Source organism: Anastrepha obliqua, chromosome 4 (genome assembly GCF_027943255.1).
Source record: "Anastrepha obliqua isolate idAnaObli1 chromosome 4, idAnaObli1_1.0, whole genome shotgun sequence".
In the NCBI taxonomy this organism is placed as follows: domain Eukaryota; kingdom Metazoa; phylum Arthropoda; class Insecta; order Diptera; family Tephritidae; genus Anastrepha; species Anastrepha obliqua.
This window is the reverse complement of record NC_072895.1, coordinates 78544004-78560748: the sequence shown is the minus strand read 5'-3', so window position 1 is coordinate 78560748 and position 16745 is coordinate 78544004. Positions and strand designations below refer to the sequence as shown.

The window sequence follows — 16745 nt, the reverse complement described above, 5'->3', positions numbered from 1 at the left end:
ACCACTTTGTTGGTGCAGCCTAATGTTCATACTAAACGTACCCGACATGCGATATTCACATCGAATTTTACGTACACTCGATATGACATCAGTGGGCCAAGTGTGCGCGTTGGACGAAATGAGAATGGACGAGAATGCACAAGTGCCGTCCCACAAATGAACAAATACATATAAAACAAATGGACAGTTGTGGCAAATATTTATACTTGATAAGGTCATTGAGTAGGAGGTGATTGGGACTAAATGTTGAATTGTGGGATGATGAAGAAGAAGCTTCTATTCATGCTGTTATTGTAATCTTTGTTTTAGACATTTTTTTCTTGTTGCTGCTGATGACGAAGCTTAGAATTGCCACAACGGTGGCAGCTGCTGCCTCGAGGTATGTATTTAGTTGAGCTGTGGGTGTGCAAAGTTTTGTGGTTGTTGCGGCACAACAACAATGTAAAAGTTGCTTACTAAACTTTTTCTATAGTAACATATTCCTCTTGTTCAATTTTTATTCTTCAGCACTGGAAATCTTTTTGCTCATTTTTTCGTTGGCAACATTCAAAATTCCCAAAAAACTATCAAAATTTATGTTTGCTAATGGCATTGCAGCCATGGTGAATGGGTTAAACCGAATTGCTCAGCACTTTTATATATGTATGTACATTGTACATATGTACGAATGGGGAGCATCTGTGCTACTCTATGCTCTGCGCATATGTTACCCATTGTTTGTATCGCACGAAAGTTGTTCAAAATTTACTGTGGCAGCAAGTGCGGCAATGACCAACCTAACCAATTCCGTTTTGTGCAATTGTTACAGACGACATCCATTACATACATCCATATGACTATTTATAATCGCTAACAGCTGTTGGATTTATATCACTTTGCTAAACTAACTTTTTATTTAAATGAAGCCAAAATGTGTACCTCTGTTACATGAATTGTTTTTCATAATATTGTTTCTGAATTAGCTGAAATTGTTTGGCGCCATATTTCGTGCCTATGTTTAGCATGAAGAACATCTGAAGGGTATGAGTTCGGAGCCAACTTCAAGTTGTTAGATCAAACTTGTAGACAGTTTTGACGAAGAGCTTACGCCGTGGTGCCGACTGTATTTTCAGTCATCAGAAATCTTTTATTAATTACTTACTTACTGTTATATTTACAATAATGAAATAAATACTATAACAATACCTAATATTTATTTATCGCACAATTGCAAGTGCTTTACCAAATGTCAAAGCATGCAAACTATCCCGTATGAATATCAGCAGACCTCCAGCACTGTTACAATATAATATATAGGAAAGTATATGCATATACATATATATTAGACCGGGTCGATTTGTAGGGAGGCAAAAAAATCGCCCATTGCTCTGTGAAAATCATATTCTAGGGATCAAAATAAGAAACTTTGCCGAAGGAACCATACCTCTAAAACGAATTCTGATGTCCCCCAATTTGGGTCGAACTTTTAGTGTCTTTTGTGGGGAGGCGAAAAAATCGCCCATTGCTCTGTGAAAATCATATTCTAGGGATCAAAATAAGAAACTTTGCCGAAGGAACCATACCTCTGAAACGAATTCTGATGTCCCCCAATATTTCAATGTGCAAAGCCATCGCAGCTGATATCAAAGAAAGGAAATGGCGGTGGATTGGGCACACCTTACGCAAAGAAGACAATGACATCGCAAAGATGGCCCTAGAATGGAATCCACAAGGCTCCAGAAGAAGAGGACGACCACGAACAACTTACTTGGATGCGATCAACACACGTGGAATACCAATCAAGGTGTTCCTGGCATGAAATTCGAAAAATTGCACAAGATCGCCCACGTTGGTCTGAGTTTGTTTCCACCCTATGCTCTGATTAAGAGCGGTATTTCTTCATATAACTGTTTAAATAATTGCATGTACAAACTATTTATTGTTAATTTGACAAGAGATATCAAGAAATAAAAAAAACAAGAAAAAAATTACTTTTTTAATTTAAAGAATATTTTAAATGGAATGTGTTATTTTCATGTATTTTTGTTTTGAGTTTCTATAGCTTAAATTTTTTGAATTATTTATTAAAATCTATAATTTTCAATACTAAATTTTTATATGGCTAATAGGCCGGGTCGATTTTTGGGGAGGCAAAAAAATCGCCCATTGCTCTGTGAAAATCATATTCTAGGGATCAAAATAAGAAACTTTGCCGAAGGAACCATACCTCTAAAACGAATTCTGATGTTCCCCAATTTGGGTCGAACTTTTAGTGTCTTTTGTAAGGAGGCAAAAAAATCGCCCATTGCTCTGTGAAAATCATATTCTAGGGATCAAAATAAGAAACTTTGCCGAAGGAAGCATACCTCCAAAACGAATTCTGATGTCCCCCAATTTGGGTCGAACTTTTTAGTTTCTTTTCTATAACTCACTTAAATTATTTTTTTCATTTTCATATGTTCTGACTAAAAAAATTTCTTAAGAGAAAAAATAGATATTATTATAAATAAATAATAAATATTATTATAAATAAATAAAAATAAAGAAAAAACATAGCCATTTAGCTGATTTTTTCATGTAAAGGCCAAAAATGGTGATATTTTGAAAGGATTGTATGGAGAACCCCCCAGGGGAGTTCCAGTGGGTGTGCCACTGGCATGGATGGATCGGCCGTCCAAAGTTAGTGGGGGTCGGTCATACATTTGAACTCGACTGGAGCACTCTAAATGCGTCAATGTGGGATTTTTCGAAAAAGGATTGGCAGACCAAAAATTGGACGTTTTGTTGAGAATATTACTGCTGTGGCGCAATGTTTTAGATTTGCTTATAGCGGATATTTAAATGCTGTAATTTTTCCCATGTAATTTTTAAGAACCGTATTTTGAATAAAAAAATAGTGAAACCGGAAAGAATCTTAGTTTGAACATGTTTTATCTTAAAACAATATCTAGGCGCAATTGAAATAAGAACGAAGAAAAACAAGCAAGAGAGGAAAAAACCAACAACGATCCTACTTAGTTAAAACGTTCTGGCAACAAGCAATCTCCTTCAAACAAATCTGAGCCCAATACTAATACCAAAAACAAAAAAATAAACACAGAACACTACACAAACAACCTTTTAAAAATACTGGCTTAGTGCACCAACTTCAACGAATATGTTCGAACTTTTAGCTGAAGAAAACAACAATGGGCTAGAAACAAGTTCCTATAACCAAAACAACAGTACAGACGAGATTTCAACAACAAAAGAAACGGTCAAAATTCCGAAACCACCGCCAATTTATGTAGAAGGCATGGAACAAATAAAAGCTCTCAACTCTGCCCTCATCCAAGCAATTGGTAAGAATTACATTCTTGAAACTCTAAGAAATTATGAAGTTAGAATACAAACAATCGAGTCGATACATTACACAGCTTTAAATAAAAGTTAAAAGAAAAACAAACTAAATTTTACACATTCAAGTTTAAAGAACTACACATTGAAGTTAAAGAAAGGAACTTCAAGGTAGTTATAAGAAACTTCTACCCATTTTCAGACCCTGACGAAATTAAAACTGTACTTAGTGAACTTGGACATGATATACAGCAGGTCTATAACATCAAACAAAAACATACAAATAAGCCACTGCCACTATTCTTTAAAGAAATTAAACCAAAAAACAACAATAAAGAAATATATAATAAAACTTCACTACTACAAACCAAAGTAATTGTTGAACCCCACATCATAAGGGTACCTCGCTCACTGTAGCAAGTATGGTCATACAAATAACTTTTGCACTAGAGACGACGTATGCGTTAAATGTGCTGGTAAACACAAAACACTGGATTGTACTGTGACAGCAACAGACGGGCAAGTTAAGTGTGATCTGTGCTCACGTAATCACACTGCCAATTACAAAGGATGCGAAATCTATAAGGCCCTCAAAATACAACGTGTCCCAACTCTACGCCATAAAACAAATAATGTCCACGATCCTGCTACACAACCAAAAAGTGCTGTACTCGTATCACACGAGGTAATGGGGAATATAAAGGATATGCTAAAGCAATTGATTCAACAAATTTCAAACATGATGGGTGTAATAAACACTCTGCTGATGACCCGATTTGGACAAACTGGAGCAAAAACTTAAAATGCTTGTCTGGAATGAAAACGGGTTGTTTAACCACGCTCATGAAATAACAATTCCTTAGCGACAACTTTATAGACATAGCACTTACAGAAACGCACTTCACACAAAAATATTGTTTAAAAATTCCCCGTTACACAATAATAAATACAAACCACCCAAACGGCGCAGCGCATGCTGGAACAGCAATAATAATTAAAAATACAATAAAATTCCCAGAGGTGGGATACTTCAAAAAAGATTATATCCAATCTACAAATATTCAAATCAGTGATGAAAAAAGTGTATTCACAATCTCGGCACTTAACAGCCCACCTAAATACAAAATCTCTTCAGATATAGAGGTGATAGGTTCATATGTGCCGGAGACTTTACCGCAAATCATACAATTTGGGGCTCTAAAATTTCAAATAAAAAAGGGAAGAATCTCTTACAAGCAATTCAGTTTATAAGAAAAAGCACATAAGTACGGGAGAACCAACATATTGGCCCACTAAGATAAATAAAAAACCTGACTTACTCTTGACCTTTACGACCTTTTATCTGATCACTCACCAATTCTACTAATGTACGGGGAAAAAGTTAGTAGAGAAGGAAAAGTCAATAAATTAACAAAAACAAAAACCATATAACTCAAAGTCTCAAGCTTGGCAGAAAATGTCAAAAAATTAAAAAAAAAGTGTTTAAATGTTCATCAAAGTTTCAAAAATGTTGGAAAAATTCTCAATTTGTAGTTTTGTAACATGAAGAAATAACTCAAGGTGAGTATATCTAATTTTCACCCTATGGGGGCCATCTTGAGATATTTAGTAAATCCGGGATGTCCTAAAAGCGACTTTTTATTTTAGAACAAATTTAAAAAAAAAGTACTCAAGAAGCAAGGAATGAAAACTTTTAGTAGTAAGTAAAAGCAGGAGGTTCTTTCATTCATAGTGAATATTTCTTAATAAGTGTTTAAAATACACAGGTGTGAGTACGGCTCGTTCCTTTCGCTTTTCACCACTCGTTCAAGTTGTTTTGTATATTACTGCAGTGAAGGGTTAGATGTGGAATTGAAGTGCAACTAACTCCTTCCGTATGAATTAAATTTTGTGGCAAGCAACCGGTCTCCGAAATTTATATGTGAATTAATATACATATGTGGATCTTCTGAGGATGGGAAAAATATCTTTTTTCGTGGGGAACTAATAGTCTTTAAGATATACATATGTAGGTTGACAAAGCTTTTATGTAATGTTCCGCAAGTATCAGCACTTGTTAAAATCTAACAATTAAGTTGAAAATACTAAGTTAGGTTGTATTTTATTTATGTTTTTTTTTTGGTTGTAGAAGATTTTTGTCAAACTACGAATTTGGAATTAAGATATCCATCTTTCTGAAACCTGAAAAAAATCATAACGAATTTGAGCAACATTCCTAAATTAAAGAGTTACAAACAAAAATACCATATATAGAACTTTGTAACTAAACGCAAATAGCTGCCAATCACATGCATTTTCAAATCCACGGAAATGGTTAAGTTAAAAATATAAATAATTAAGTACCACTCATAAAATAACATACAAATATTCTATGGTTAACATAGACCTTTTTTAAATTGTTTACTAGCTTTTCAAAGGAAGGATAAACGTATGCCTGTTTTCCCCTTACTTCCGAATTGCAACAATGAGTTTAGTAGCATCCGAAAGTACAGGGTGGGCCACATAAGACCTACTAATGGTAAACACAAATAACTTTTGCAATAATCATTTATTTTGGTTCATTGTTTTTATACATTGAATATATTTTATGGAAATTATGTATGAAATATTACATCATTTTTCTCGATACAAAGATTGGCTCTTTTTAACGCGTTTTCCATTACACCACATAATGTTTCTGGTTGAAGGCTCAGTATTTCGTCTCGAATATTTTGCTTCAGCTGTCTAATAGTCTCTGGTTTATTATGATATACTTTGTCTTTTAAATATCCCTATAAAAAGAAGTCGGGCGCAGTCAAATCTGGCGAACGAGGTGGCCAAGGGAAATCTGAATTTTTGAAAATCAGACGTTCTCCAAAAATTTTACGCAGCATGTCCATAGTTTTCCTAGCAGTATGGCAGTTGCTCCCTCATGTTGAAACCACAAATTAGGATACTGCTCCGCCTTTGGCCGCAAAAAGTTTTCAATCAATGTTCTGTAAGAAGCTCCTGAAATCGATTCCGGCACATACATACGTCCCAGCAAAAGTTTTCTTATAACTATAGTCTAAATTTTCCATTAAAACTTATTGAAAACTGTCCCGTCTGGTAGAGTGAGGTTCAGGTAACGGTTCTGTTTTTTTTTATGCTAAAATAGTAAACAGACGCCGCTCAGGTTGCTTCTAAACGTGACTGTGCTTGAATCAATTTCTATTTTCTTGTGAATATTCGATTTTCAGAGAAAATAAATGTAAAAAATAGTACATTTTACTAAAACTAAGTTCGAATTGGATGAGTTAATTAATGTAGCATTATTTCAGTTTCTAAGCCTTATTTCGATTATTTTTATTTATGCGATCTATGTGTCCCGTTCGGTTTATTTATTGGTATAAATATGTCCCGTTTAGAGCTTGTCGACATTCTCTAACCTTTCGAAATGTTAAACATATTTAATCATAAACGTCATAAAGCTTCTTATCAGAAAAATCTAGCGAAGATAATGGAAATAATACTTCTTCTGAAAATGATCAGTCGCAATCAACGGAAAGTGGTGAGAATAATTATGTGTCGACATTTGAAAATGTAATGGTTCGGTCAATACCTGATGAAAATTTCTTATCACGTCAACATCAACGAACCCCCATCATTTCTTCACATATCGGACGATCTGACTCAGTAATACAAGCAGCTCTGGACTAATGTACACGAAATGGCTGTATACAAAAGATGTTATCCTCCTAAGCAACTGCCACGATGATGAAATGACAACCATAGAAAAAAGCAGAGGGATGGCCAAATAATACCTACACCATGTCCTAAGATGATACAGTTTTATGGCGAATTATGGGAGGAGTCGATAGGGCAGATCAAATGGCCGGCTTATATGATTTGAACCGAGAACCCAATAAGTGGTGGAAGAAAAATATTTATCGGCTTTTGATGATGTCCGTTGTGAATTCATGGATTTTATATTCAGAGCTATGTCGTCAAAAGATGCCATTGATTGATTTTAAAGTAATTTTGGCAGAAGAGCTGATTGCCGAAGGTCAGAAAACGACCGCCAATATTCGCAGTGGAAGGTCTGGTTACATTTCCAAAAAGAAAAAGACTTATGGAAAGTTCGCTACTCATCTACCAATCGAAGGAAGCACAAGACGACGATGCGCTGGCTGTCGCCTCAAAAATGTTGAAAGGCGTACTAAAACAATTTGTGAAGAATGTGAAGTTCCACTACGCAAGAATTGTTTCGCTCCTTATCATAAGCGTTGATTGCTATAATATCTGAATTAAATATAATTTCACTTACTTTTTTTTTCAAAATAAATGAAATACATTATTTTTGTTGATACGATACGATATGATATAAAGACCTAATGGGACTTAAAGGTCCCGCTCAAAACATCTAATGGGACACATATATCCCACCCCCCTAGAGCCCCTGGAGGGGGTGGTGCACTTCCTTTTCATATTTTCTAATTTCAGGGCCTATACTGAAGCTAGATATATCACTAAACTCGAAATGCTCTCACTGGTTGTTTTCCGGTTCAAAAGGGTTAAAAAGTTTGAAATTTTGCAATTTTTTTGAATCTTTCACGATTTTACACAAATTAAATTTTAAGTCATAAGATTGCAGATAGTACAAGCCATATTTTTATAAAAATAAACAAAAAAAAATTTAACAAAAATTGAATAAGTAGTCAAACCCCTTCAGTGCATCACGCTGGTATTATTTTTGTGAACACTTAACTGTACACATGAAAAATTCTCTGTTAGTTGAGTAGGCTGCCTTAACAAGTGGCACATAATAGTGAAAGAGAAAAACATTTTCTATCATTTATGTTTCACGCCAATTAAACTTAAGCTATTACTTGATTTATTAGTTATTTCGTAAGAATATCCTACATTTACACTCGTAATATCTGATAATACTTCAGTATATACTATAATAACCTAAGAGGGCGAAAGTCGAAGGGTGTAATATGTTAAATATCCATCTGCGCTTTATACCAATACACACAATTGCCCCACAATCACTTAGGCGATTAGTGAGCCAATCAAGAAGAAAATAAATCGCTGGATAATTGTTTATAAGTTAGAGTGTTCAACATCCGTGCTTAAAATGAGACTATGTGGGACCAATTTGAAGTACTTAACCTACTCCAAACTGGACGTGATTGGTTTTCTTCTTCATTTGCTGAATTGAATTCGTTGAATTTCGTCTAATTTTGCTGACGAATCAGGCTCAAGAGAAACCCTTGAAAAAATGTTAAAGACTTGCAAAAGTGATGCGAGAAAACCAAAATACAATAATCTTTTCTCTTTTGGGGTCGCTATGTTAAGTAGCATTAAACATGGAAAGGCTTCACAGATTTAAATTTACTAATGCAGAGATTGTCACTCATGTGCTTATTGCGCTAACAACCCACTTTTTCATCCCCTTCCTTGAATTACGCTATACAATTTTTTTGGTCGGTTAGTTCTTTGATGAGTGGGGTGAATGACGATGTTTTTCCGGTTCATGTGTTTGCTTAGAATTTGCATGACACAACTCACAAACAGCCATGGCAGACACCTGTTTGCTTTCCCAGCAATGCAGGATTGGAGTGTACTCGGCAAAGGCGACGAATGAAATAACTTCCACAATTCGGAATAGAACTCATACAAAACTAATTTCTCCTCAGTTTGCATGATCTTTGTTGTTTATATTTTTGTTGTTACATGATTGTTATTTTTAGAGAAATTTCCATCATTATGCATACATACATACGTAAAAATGTGTGTAGGTTGTATTCGCTATTATTAAGAAGGATTATTTTATTGTATTCATTTTTGTGTGTTTGATTTTCTTAAGCTTTGGAAGAGCATTCCGTCAGTTAGTGTTTTCCTTCTTTTATTTTCAGCCACAGGTCGTGTTATTTTAATATTTTCCCACAATTATAAATTTCACTTGAATGTTATTTGCTGACGTAATGTGTTATTTCACACGAAGATAGTTTGCGCACTTTTTTGTTTGCTATTCTTGTAAGAATTCTCAAGCATTATTAGTATTCAAAGCGGGTAGTTGGCAGTTACGTGTATGCATATTTTATTTGTAAGTTCGAATTTATACAATCCGCCTACCAAGGCGAATCTATTAAGGGTGGTGCGGTAAATCAGCTGAGTTGTTTTTTTTTTTTTTGCTTTCGCCGTGTCCATGTGGCTGTCAGCTCAGAATGAAACAAGGCGAATTCATTATTTGTTTTCTAGTTACTCAATACTTTGCTTTGACAATCAAGCGTACAGAACATTGTTGTTGGTCTGGTGCTGCCACCTTTAATAAATGCGCCTTGCCGCCTACTTTGTGTGGAAGAGTATGACTATTGTTACAAAAACTGCTTGCTCAATCGATAGGAATACACATATTTTTCCTGTTCTGACAAGAAAGTCGTTCTTAATTATTTTATTTTATATTATTTAGTAAATTTACTTACATAATTAAATTATATAAATAAACTGTAAAAGTAGGCAACTAACAACTGTGGTATTGGGCCTAATATAGATTGATCAGATAATTATTAAAGTTGTTTAAATTGAATAATAAATGCCACATCTTTTTAGGAGCAATATGGTATTGGTAATGTTTTCTGAGGTAACATTTTTTAACAATTTGGGAAAACATATTTCATTGAATAATTGTAGTTGCATACTCTTAATATAGCTACAGTTGTAAACTAAATGCTCGAAAGTTAGTGCGCTGGTTAGACAAAGTTGACATGTTGGCGGTGGTATTTTCTCCATAATATGTTTGTGCGTTAGTCGCGTATGGCAGAGCCTTAAGCGTGTATATTTTATAAGTTCATTTCTGGAAAAATTATATGGATATTTAATGGCTAATCCTTCTTCGTTGAAACTTTTGTACCCGTCAAAGTATCTGCTCCATTTATCTCTATTTATTTGTGAGTAGTGATATTTTACTGACCTTATGATGTAATTTTTGTTAATAGTTTTTTGAGTGATGATAGGTGCTGTTGTAGCAAATTTTGCGGCTTCGCCAGCTAGTTCGTTTCCACGGATGCCAACATGACTTGGAATCCACATTATTCTTATCTTAGTAGGGTATTGGATTAATGCATTTCTGATCTTTTGAATAGTCTCGTTTTTGTGTTGTATGTTAAGCAGTGCTTTTATGGCAGATAATGAGTCAAAGCAAATCAGATGTTTTCCTTGGATTACTTTACACGTATTAACGGCCCCTAGCAATGCTTGAGTCTCAGCGGTAAAGATAGAGCTGTTTTCATCAAGTCGAAAGAGTTTTTCAAGACGGAGGTCGCTACTAATACTTGAAAACGTCGTTCTATATGATATGTGGTAGTACTAACTCCACTTGTACTAGTACTAACTAACTCGTCAAATAAGAAGAAACGTAAAAATGAAAGTTGATCAAATTTCGCCCCAGAAGGGATTGGCATATTTTGACAGGAAAAGTATTTTTAAGCATAATAGTATAACTAATTGTATTCTTTTAGCAGGTTGTACTACATTTACTAGTATGTGCATATTTTTCGTTTTACCTCTATATGAATAGTAAATTAAAACAACTCCTTTTATTTTTTTTTTTTTTTGTTTTTTAAAATTAAAACAATTTAGTTTGTGGAAAGAGAAATCTATTATTTTAGCGTAAATGGTTTAAAACTGCTTCATGGTCCATGTTTAGCTCCTGGGTGATGCTACGACTACTAACATGCCGGCCAACTTCTATTATTCCTGTGATTTTGCCGAAATTCACGACATTTTCTTTAACATCAAAAATGCCTGAACGGAATCGACGAAACCAAAATTGCCCCTAATTAGCTGTTGCAATATCGGCACCATAAACACCATTCACAATTTCAGCGGCATGGCTTGCATTTTCGCCTTTATAAAAGAAAAACTGTAAAATTTTCTCTTTGTTGACTTCCATTGTTAACACCCTGAAACACACAACAGCATCTTTTACCTCAAACAAAAAATATGCAGAATATGTTTAGGTGAAATGTCACCTTGACAACGACCATAAACTATAAATTGTTTCATCGATACTTTACGAGATATCGATCCCTACAGCCATCTACCGAGAAAATGTGTTTCTTTTTTCCCAAACTAATATAAAATCAAAATCGAAATAAGTTCTTGTTCATTAATGTTTTCGATGAATGTTTAACACTTATTTATTTATTAGAAATATAATTATGAATTTTAAATAATATATAAGTATTATATTGCGAAAAGCACTAGTAGCTAAGACTATCGGCCTTAATATTTATTTAATATACTTGTATAGGGTGGGCCATGTAAAATTTCCTTTTTGAATCGGCTATAAAAAAAAACTAATCAATATCTTTTCAAACTTTTTTTTTTTATTTTGAAGATTGAACATTGTCATTTATGAATGAAAAATAATATCGTTCAAATGACTACCACGACTGGCTTTACAGTAGGCCATTCGATCAACCCAATTTTTAAGCACATTTTCGATTATTTGGCCTCCAATTTCATGAATGGCAACTTCGATTTCGTGTGCTAAAGCATCAATCGTCTCTGGAGGGTTCGCATAGCATTTGTCCTTAACGGCTCCCCACAAAAAATAGTCCAACGGTCTTAAATCACAGCTCCGAGGCGGCCAATTGATATCGGAATTTCGGCTGATTATTCGGTTTTCAAAAACGGTGGCCAAAAGTTCGAGTGCAACTTTGGCAGTGTGACAAGTTGCACCATCCTGTTGAAACCAAATGTCGTCCATGTCATCCTCTTCAATTTTTGGAAACAACTCGTTGAGCATGTCACGGTAACGCTCGCCATTTACTGTAACCGCGGCTCCTCGCTAATTTTTGAAAAAAATGGCCCGATGATGCCGCCAGACCAAAAATCGCACCAAACAGTGACACGTTGTGGATGCATTTGCTTCTCTACAGTAACGTGTGGATTTTCTGAGCTCCAAATCCGACAATTTTGCTTATTGATGTAGCCACCGATAAGAAAATCACAAAAGAAGACTCACCACTTTGGAAATAGGTTTTCAATATTTCCCAATTTTGTTCAAGCGTATAGAGTCCCATTTCGTAAATGTCAAACCTTTAAGTAAATTATGAACACATTTGACATGTCATTTGTGTTACCATTCTCAAAAAAATAGGTGGTTCAAAAACCAAACGTTATATGGCCCACCCTGTACAACATATATACCAAGGGGGAAAATAAAATGAAATAAATTAAGCTCAATCCAGTTAGATGGAATAAAGTAAATAAATATAAATTAAATTGAATAAATTAGAATAAAATAAAATGAAACGAAAAAATTAAGTAAAATAAAATATAACAAAATAAAATTACATTCCATCAGTACTTCTTTGGAGCTTTTCAGTCCTTTCCATTTGGGTGCACTTCGCCCCCAACATATTTGCCGTACTTTACGACATCTGCTCCAAAAGTGACTCCAAATGCTGTAAAATATGCTTGAACTTGGAACTCTGCACCCTCTGCCCTAACTCCGCAATACTATTCATTTGCTCCACAATTTTCTCTGCTGAAGATTGCAGAGCCGCACTAGAATTGTTGGAGCGCTTTGCCAATGTACTAAGTGTCAACGTCTGGAGTAGAACAGGAAAATGTTTATGTTAAAAAATTTCGAAACATATACCAAATCTTACATAATTACAGCCGGTGTGAACGAAGCTGTCGTCGAAGCTGCTCCTAGACTGTTCATGCGTCAAAATGTTCTATAATATTCAAATTAACACACATATGTACATATATAAATACATATTGACACAGAATATTGAGAAGATTTACTTACACTCTTTGCGAAGACGTTTCGCTTAAAAATGCAAAGTCTTCGGAGTATTCGAAATCAGACACTTCACTCGCAAGCGGACTGTCCGTTTTCGCTCAAAAAAAAAAAAAACTGCACTAATAAAGCACATACAAATTTGAAGTGGCTCGAAGTTTTCGTTGATTTCAAAAAAAATCGTCAGAAAAGTTGTTGCTCATTTTCTCCACATTCATTCAAGAACTCAACCACAAATTGTGCGGTATTAAACTGTTATTTAAGATCGCCACATAAAAAATAATTAAAATGAAAATGGATGAGTTACCGGGAAGGAGTAAACTCATTTCTCAATGATGTAGGGAAATATCTTTGCCCAGCAGAAGGGCGCGGGCATGTAAAGGAGTACAAAATCGAAAGTCCATAGCCGCAACCCGTGTTATACATATGCAAATTAAAAAACTTTTGGTAAGTATGTATTTAATACCAACCTTTATTCCGTCGGCTAGGATTATTGGATGTTGCAGCCTCATACGCGTCCTTATCTGTGATTTCTTCTTTAATTATTGTTTTGCCGTCAAGAGCCATCTGGAATGAAAATGATAGATGAAGATAAATATCTACTTATTGCATCCTAAAAATATAAGAAGGTAAGCAAAAGTGTTTCTAAATTCGCCCTTAAATATTTTGAATTCAAACTTTATTTATGTAAAAAATTTCATAACTTCGTCAATATTTCGCCTTTTTTGCAGTGTCCTTCATTCAAATTCAACCACAAACCAGACCAGTTTTTCTACAAATATTCTAGAATTAAAATGAGATGTTTCCAAATGTCGCCCTTGATCAAAGTCCATCCAGTAGTTTTTGAGTGATGCACGCGCAACGACGAACCATCGAAAAATTGTTTTTTAGTCTTTTAAATAATTTTGAAATCATTATGAAACTCTATACCTTAATAATTGCTCGGAAAATATTTTTGTAGGACCTACAATTGTGTACACTGTACAGTATTACATATTACTTTCGATTGATTCCGATAAGACGCCATTCGTAATAAAACTTAAAATATTTTAAGGATGCAAATCATCTTTTGATGCGGGGTTACCTGCCACACACTACAATGTATTTATATTTTCACTATTATCAGATTTATTTTGAAGTTTGAAAACATTACATCACATGAATTTCATTCAACTTTAATGTATACCATTTTATTTGGTTTGTTCTTTTATTTGATTTTGATAGTCAATTACTTTTTTAAATACCTTTTTTGTAGGACCTACAATTGTGCACAGTATAACTTTCGATTGATAACCTATATTCCAAGACGAAGTTCAAGACTGCAAAGCGCCATGGCTGTATTGTTTACAACGGAGCAATTCGAGCGGTTGATGAATTTAGTTCACACCTGCAATGACCGCACAGGAACTTTTACCACGTGTAGTGCGCGTTACAATGGTGAGCGTAGTCCAGCAAGAGTGGAAGAGTTCATTGCGGCAACTTCAACTTTCAAAGCGGTGGAGAAAATTACGGATGTGGACGCGGTTGCTTGCGTGATGCTGCAGAATGGTGGCGTGGCATTAAGGAGCAAGTCGTTGATTTTGCAGACGTTACATGTAGACTGCGCGAAAGTTTTTCGCCTTCAAAACCGGCCTGGTTTGATTTAAAGCAACAGAAAAGGGAACCGACGGACACCTTTGTTCGGAAGAAGCGAACTTTATTTTCGCAGCTAGATATCGTCCCTGCCGAAGCAGAACAACTAGTATGGTGCACGCACAAATCCGGGAAAGAGTAAGCCGACAGAAGATATCATCTTATGAAGATTTGCTCAGCGAGGCTCGAGAAGCCGAACTTTTTTTAATTGAACGTAGGGGTAGAAACTCCGATCAAACTGCAAAGAGTGTTAACAGTGAAGTGGCATTGCGTTGCAATTTTTGTCGAAAGAAAGGTCACACGCCGGAAAACTGTTTCAAAAAACAAAAGGCCGATACTGTAACCCCAGACAGAAAGCTGCAGCCGTCACTATTTAATGATCTAATTTACAATATCGTAAACTATGATGACAAGGATTTTACGAGGCTTTATTCCATAGACTTCAAAATACTAAAATCAACTGATGGTAAAGACTTGAATCAGGAGCAGAAAATACATGCTCGACGGCGTACTTCATAATCACGCAGAAGCGTTTGGCAAAATCGACAAACCGACTCCATATGTAGAGCACAAAATAGATACGAGTGATCACGAACCTATTTTTAGTCCACCTTATCGACTCTCTTTTGTGAAAACACTTAAAACAGATGCCCGTGCATACGCACTAGGTGCAGCTTTACTTCACGGGGAGGGGAAAGATGAGCATCCCAATCCTCTCCAGCCTATGAAGAAGTGTGGCCGACCAAGGAAAAGCGGTAACCAGTAGATGTTGGCTTGTGGTCGGGACGAGTTCCTCACGCCAAAGGGGGAGACTGTAGCATACTTATATTTTATAAATTATTAATGTATTTATTTCTATATGGCAATACCTTCTACTTCTTAAGATTTAATTTAGGGGTTTTCTTACATATCATGATTCAATGATAAAAGGTTGGCTCAGTAAGCAGCTTTCTCTTGCTAGCTCTAGAAATTTTGAGTAAAAGTGGAGGAAAAGTAAAATTTCTAGAAAAAAACATTTAATTTTCAAAATGGTCTGCTTACGAGCAACAACTCGCTCAAGAGTTTTCATCGGTATGTTCAGGACTATGGTAGTATGACGTGGAATACATACCGCTTAAGTCAGGACATGATAGAGTATTTGACGTAATCTATGAGTGGAGAATTTACAAAGCTTTATTTCCTGTGATGTGTTGATTTAGAAGGAATTCATGCTTTGCATTTCCCCAAGAGATACGACACAGAGATAATTGGATTGACGGAACTTGTTTCCAATAAGCCCATCTGACCATGGATGGATGCAGTGTTCAGAGGAGGCTTAGTAAAGCACAGTACCAGCATGAAAAAGCTCCTCACAAAAAACCATCTGTCAGAATCGGCTTAAAACTGCAGGTCATTCCATTTGTGGACCAACATCAAAATACGCGCTACAAATAGGAGGAGGATCTCGGCCAAACAACTAACAGAATTGTACGTGTCAATTATTTATTTATTTGTAACAAAATAGTTTCATATTGGCGAAGCTTTGCAACTTCGCGATCGGTTTTAAATTCAATAATTAATTCACAAAATAAAATCTTGGATTAAGTGAAATAATTTCTTGGCAATTTCCGCTAATAACTTCTACTTGTACCATTATTTACATTCAAATATTAATTGTTTAAACCGTTCACAATTTGTTTCCATTTAAGTAAGAAACTACTTTTTTACTACTATTTTTACCACGAAAGATTTAATTTGTTCCACTTTATTCACTTACTTAAATACAACCTTTTGTAAGGGAGTGTCAAAAATCGAATGTCACTAGTGAGCAAACCTTTAGTAATTTTATCATTGAATCATAAGGCATGAGTACATAACATAGGCATACCCTTTCAGACTTTGTAAAATTGTAAAGACAGTGAATGAAAAATAGCGTAACGAGTCCAACCGCAGGACCGCCCAACAATTATGACTGACTCTGAATGCTAAACACCTTTACAACGGCGCAACGGCCTAATAGGCAGTCATGCCCAGAAGA

The 16745-nt window shown here is 35.2% G+C and overlaps 1 protein-coding gene across 4 annotated transcripts in view; it reads right to left on the bottom strand.

The window, feature by feature from the left end:
• The window catches only part of LOC129245284 (protein CBFA2T3), a 191750-nt gene that overhangs the window by 22059 nt on the left and 152946 nt on the right, over positions 1 to 16745 (bottom strand). For all 4 annotated transcript variants that reach the window (XM_054883363.1, XM_054883362.1, XM_054883364.1 and 1 more), the window contains exon 3: positions 13567 to 13663. In XM_054883363.1, coding sequence (XP_054739338.1) covers positions 13567 to 13663 — 97 coding nt within the window. The remainder of the gene's footprint in view (positions 1 to 13566; positions 13664 to 16745) is intronic.